General features: G+C 40.1%; 1 protein-coding gene across 3 annotated transcripts; it reads right to left on the bottom strand.

Annotated features, from left to right (window-relative positions):
* Nucleotides 1–294: 294 nt before the first annotated feature.
* eny2 (ENY2 transcription and export complex 2 subunit) lies at nt 295–3,456 on the bottom strand. 3 transcript variants are annotated; one of them, XM_047598861.1, is made up of 5 exons: nt 3,367–3,456; nt 2,962–3,032; nt 1,859–1,929; nt 1,311–1,385; nt 295–568 (listed from the first exon to the last, which is right to left on the bottom strand). In XM_047598861.1, the coding sequence occupies exons 2-5, from the start codon at nt 3,027–3,029 to the stop codon at nt 495–497; spliced, it is 288 nt and encodes a 95-aa protein (XP_047454817.1). In that variant the 5' UTR covers nt 3,030–3,032; nt 3,367–3,456; the 3' UTR covers nt 295–494. The 3 variants fall into 3 exon arrangements, with proteins under 3 accessions (XP_047454817.1, XP_047454818.1, XP_047454816.1); XM_047598862.1 differs by having other exon boundaries at nt 3,400–3,432; XM_047598860.1 differs by having other exon boundaries at nt 2,962–3,433.
* Between the last annotated feature and the right edge of the window lie 1,164 nt (nt 3,457–4,620).

The raw sequence follows: 4,620 nt of genomic DNA, 5'->3' as shown, positions 1-4,620 counted from the left end.
ACGTTTTTATTTAGGTTTTCGGTTCAACTCTAAACCTGCAACTTCAGTTGAACTTCATAGGGTTGATTGTGAGTTTAAATTATTGAATTTCTTTTGAGAAAACATCGGGTGTATCACACTGAATATGAAATATGTACATAAGTCAACAACCGTTCACCAAAATACTGGCTAGTTACCATCATGATATAATAGGAAATAGTGTCCTCATAGAACTATTCAAATTCAAATGTAATTTAAAAAAAATAAAGCTGCCAATGTCAGGACGATAAATTGAAAACATATTGTTCACTCAAGTCAGATCAATCAAAACACCTTTATTCCAACAGCACATTTCATATACAAAGGACAGACACGTGTGCATTTACACACGCGATCACAGTCAAATACCAGAGTCTGTGTCGTATCTTTAAAATTCAAGTAAATTACTCCATAAAAAATATAAATCTGTGTCACGAGAGTATAGGCAAGTGGTCTAATGAGAGGTTAGGGCTAAATTATGAGGCGTGCTGAGCTAAGAAGGCTCTTATTCTCTGTAGGAGCTCTTTCTTCACGCTGTCTGGCACCAAGGCTGCAAGAGAAAAAGGATGATTTATTATTATTCCGTCTCCAAGCTCACACCTACATCCCTAATTGGGAAAAATGACATCCAGTCACTGCACCACCTCCTACTGAAGCTACTGTCTGTGGAATAAGTGTCTTCTCAAATAGTTTCTTTAGAGCCAGGTTCGGTTGTTTTTAAAAGTCTTAGGACGTCTGCATGTCCCTGTTTGAGCTTAACGCAGCACAATAATATCACTGACCTGCCCTTAACTAAGGTCTGTAAGGACTGTTTTTTTGAGCTGTTACACAGCTGGATAGAGTAAAGAATAAAAGATGTTTTGTAGTGTTCACTAAGGCAGCAGAGGTGAATCAGCCTGATGGAGAATAAGCTCTTCTGCCCCTTTAAAGTTGGTGTAGTGTCCATAATGGAGAGCGGTTTATCCAGTGGCAAACATCTCCAACTCCCTACCAATCACATATCCAGCCTTTCAGATTAATTTGTTGATCCTACTGATGTTTTTTTGTGCTGGTGCTAATCCCCCAACAAACCACAGCAAGGTACGGGACACTTGCTACGACAGACTGGTAGAAAGACTCGCTGCACACATCGAAAGACCCGAGCTTCCTCAGAAAACAGAGTCTACTCAGGCCCTTCTTGTATTTATAGTCGTGCCGCAGCGTCTTCTATCACAAGATGGTGTACACCGCCTGTGTGAGAATGAGGGAACTTCTTCAAACAATGGTTTCTAGAAACAGTGAAGTGGACGTACCTCTTCCTTTAGGAGTGATCTCTACGACAAGGTCCTCCACAGTGACGTGCTCCAAGCCCTTTTCTTTAATGACCTCTGCAAATCAATAAAAGATTTTACCAGCTATAATAACATAACTAAGTAAATAAGCCAAAAATGTGGCTGTAATGCAAGCAGTTGTCTAAATTCACTAACCTTGAGCTGCAAACAGTCATAATAATAAATATATACCATTATATAAATGGTCTGACGTTTAAAGGGACGGAATTTGGACAACGTGTTTTCTTAACTTTGAATGTTAGTACATGATTTAATGAGCGGCCGACAGAAACATATTCACACTAGTAACGTGATTCAGCTGGTGGCACAAGCTGTTGAAGGTTAATGAGAACGATTTACAACGTTTACAGTGTTTCTCATTCGTCCATTCGCACACACGTAAGACGCTCACACACTATGAGCAATTTTGAGTTTTGTGTCTTGCCCAAGGACACTTTGACATGTTGAAGGGTTGAACCACGTCACCTGAGCCACAACCCACATCAGCGACTCTCTGATGCGTGTTTTACCTTTGCAGTGAGCTTTCATCTGGTCCTTCCATCCACACTCAGTGAGCTTGGCTCTCAGCACCTCCTTCAGTCTGCCGATCAGAGGCATAAGATATATAAGAATATAATACACAAGAATCAAATTTATTTAACCCCCAACTGATGCAACGAGCAGCTTCTCATTTCTTAAACAACCATGTGGAAAGACACCTCCTGTGGTCTGTTTGAGAAGGGTCAAACCATTGGCATGAATCAAGCAGAGAAAACATCAAAGGAGATTGAACCAAGAACTACAAAAATTTCAGTTAAGAACTGTCCAACGCATTATTAAAAACTGGAAGGATAGCGGGGAACCATCGTCTTCCAGGAAGAAATGTGGTCAGAAAAAAATTGTGATTGATCCTGCGATGATCTTGCACTTAAACATTTGGTGAAATCAAATCAAAGAGAAACAACACTAGAACTCAGGGCAATGAACTTAATGCATTGGGAGTGAACAGCTGTGTATCCTTAAGAAAACCACTAATCAGTGAGGCTAACTTGTTTAAATAAAAAAAGGGGCTAGGGAGCATAAAGATTACACTATGTAGGAATGGATGTGGTCTGATGAGAAGAGAAGCAGATGAAGTGATGCACATATCATGCCTACTGTCTACTGTACAAGCCTGAGGGGGCAGTGCTATGATCTGGGGTTGCTGCAGTTGGTCAAGTCTAGGTTCAGCAGCTTTATGCTCAAAAACGAGGCCAGATGAATATACTGAACGACCAGGTTATTATATCAATGGAGTTTTCCTTCCCTGATGGCAAACGCACTATTATGAAAATGCTATATAGAATAATTTTGCCTCTGTCTGTCCTGACGATCTCATTACAAACTATTGATATTTTATAGAGTGGCGTTTAACTATGTGACAGAACAGCAGCCCTCTTAGTTTATATAATATATATAAAAATGTACATTATACATACAGAGTACCTATTGTGAAATATGCCGTTCATCGCGTTTTCTCTGAACAATACAGGACTTTAAACCAACATTCGGTGGAGAGTTATGCAACTTTTAACACAAGACATTCACAACCTGTAGAGACTAAAGAATAGAGTAATAAAGTATTTTATCTCACCTCTCTCTTTCTCCCATCTCTGTCAGCTTCTGGTTTACTGTTGCCCTCATCTTGGACTCTTTACTCATAGCCTTTGGCATGAGAAGAAAAGATTTAAACGACAGCACGCAACGCTAGTGTAGCACCAGGTCGGACGACAGCGAGCTACTAAACTAAGCTAAACAACTCAAAACAATAGGACTTATTACCCCAAGTATCTATGTTTTAGACATTTAACACACTACTGGGTGTGCGGGAACTCTAAATGAACTGCCACTGCAGATAAGGATGCATAAAAGAGGTCTCACTCTTCGCCTGACTCGTGGCTACGTGGAGAAGTTAAAATAAGACGAAAACATCACAGTTTCTATACGCAAAATGTACTTTCATATCGTTTTAAAGAGGGAAACAACTTCTAATGTGTACCCAATCGGTCGCTACAGGAAAGAAGCCAACTACCAGCTTAACTCGAAGAATTCACCGTCAGCTTTTACGTTCCGACGAGGAACAAAGGCGCAGTTTATTGGTTCCTATGCGCTCTGCGGATGCAGTACTCTGTTGTGCCGCAGGAAGGCAGTGCTGGTTAATATATCAATTTAAATAGTCTCCGACTGGCATGCTGCGGGTTTTCTTTTCTTTTACTAATCATTGCCAGGGAGGCGACTGAAGTCAAAAGTCAAAGATTAAAGGAGTAAAGGTTACCACAGTAGCATAAACAAACATAAATAAATGCGCTGATAATTCCCCTAAATTGTAGGAATTGCCCCAAATGAGTACTTATATTGAACAACAACAACAACACCAAAAGAGTGTTTGTCATCCCTGTTTTTTCAACAAAATGAGAATTTGTTCAAGTGTAAAAATGTTTTGTTGCTTCATTTGCTGGTAGTGTTGTACTTTGCGTTAGGTCTACAGTGTTTACAAGTGGCAGTTTAATGCCTACTTATGGTGCACCGGACTGTACATGCAGTCTGCCTGAAGCAAACACACTCAGCAACGTGTTTATTTGAACTGGGGTCGACTGAGGTGTTATTTACTTAGTTGCCAGATGCAGCTGTACCAGAACCTCTTTCACAAGTACCACTTAGAGAGGAAGCCTGGTTCCTAAAGACGCTGTAAAAATGCTGGAGTTGTGTTCTAAAGAAAGAACAACAATGTCTAAAGATCTGGAGCATCGCCAGATCTCACCTGTGGCCTCGGCCACCCGTAAGCGTGCTTGCTTGCTTGTGTAGCTGTGTGCGTGTAGCTTGTGTGTGTGCGTGTGTGCGCCAGCACATAGCTCTTCTTAATGGTCTGAGTTGGTACCAATCGCACATGCAATAGTTTCAAAACTTATTTTTATAAAAAGTTGTGATGTGTGTATGTTTTTTTGTTTTATTTTATTATTTTTTTTTTAACTATAGTAACTTATAGGTTTAAAATAAAATTGTATTATTTTGGAGCATAGAGTTTAGGGTAAAGCAAAACAATGCATATCTAAATTTTATATCTAAAAGATCGGATACTATTTGAGGTCTCAGTGATGCAACATAATGTGAGTTAAGCCAGTCTTTTCTGGTGCAGCCTTCAGGAGGAGGAGCGATGGCTGTTTTCAGTCATTCGTTTTATCCGTGTCTGATGCTGATCATCCCACTGCAGTGCATATGTTCACATGCAAAAATAGGGCTAACAGAGTTCCAA

This window comes from Mugil cephalus, chromosome 11, assembly GCF_022458985.1.
Source record: "Mugil cephalus isolate CIBA_MC_2020 chromosome 11, CIBA_Mcephalus_1.1, whole genome shotgun sequence".
NCBI classification, from domain to species: domain Eukaryota; kingdom Metazoa; phylum Chordata; class Actinopteri; order Mugiliformes; family Mugilidae; genus Mugil; species Mugil cephalus.
Note: the sequence above shows the minus strand (reverse complement) of the source record. Positions and strands in the feature narration are given on the sequence as shown.

Bases quoted from the DNA above. Each gene is read 5' to 3' on its own strand.
- eny2 (XM_047598860.1), bottom strand. From the start codon at position 3,041: ATGCCAAAGGCTATGAGTAAAGAGTCCAAGATGAGGGCAACAGTAAAC. The intron at 1,930-2,961 runs GTGAGATAAAAT...TCTGATCGGCAG, and splicing joins GAGATGGGAGAAAGAGAGAG to ACTGAAGGAGGTGCTGAGAG. The intron at 1,386-1,858 runs GTAAAACACGCA...ATTGATTTGCAG, and splicing joins GATGAAAGCTCACTGCAAAG to AGGTCATTAAAGAAAAGGGC.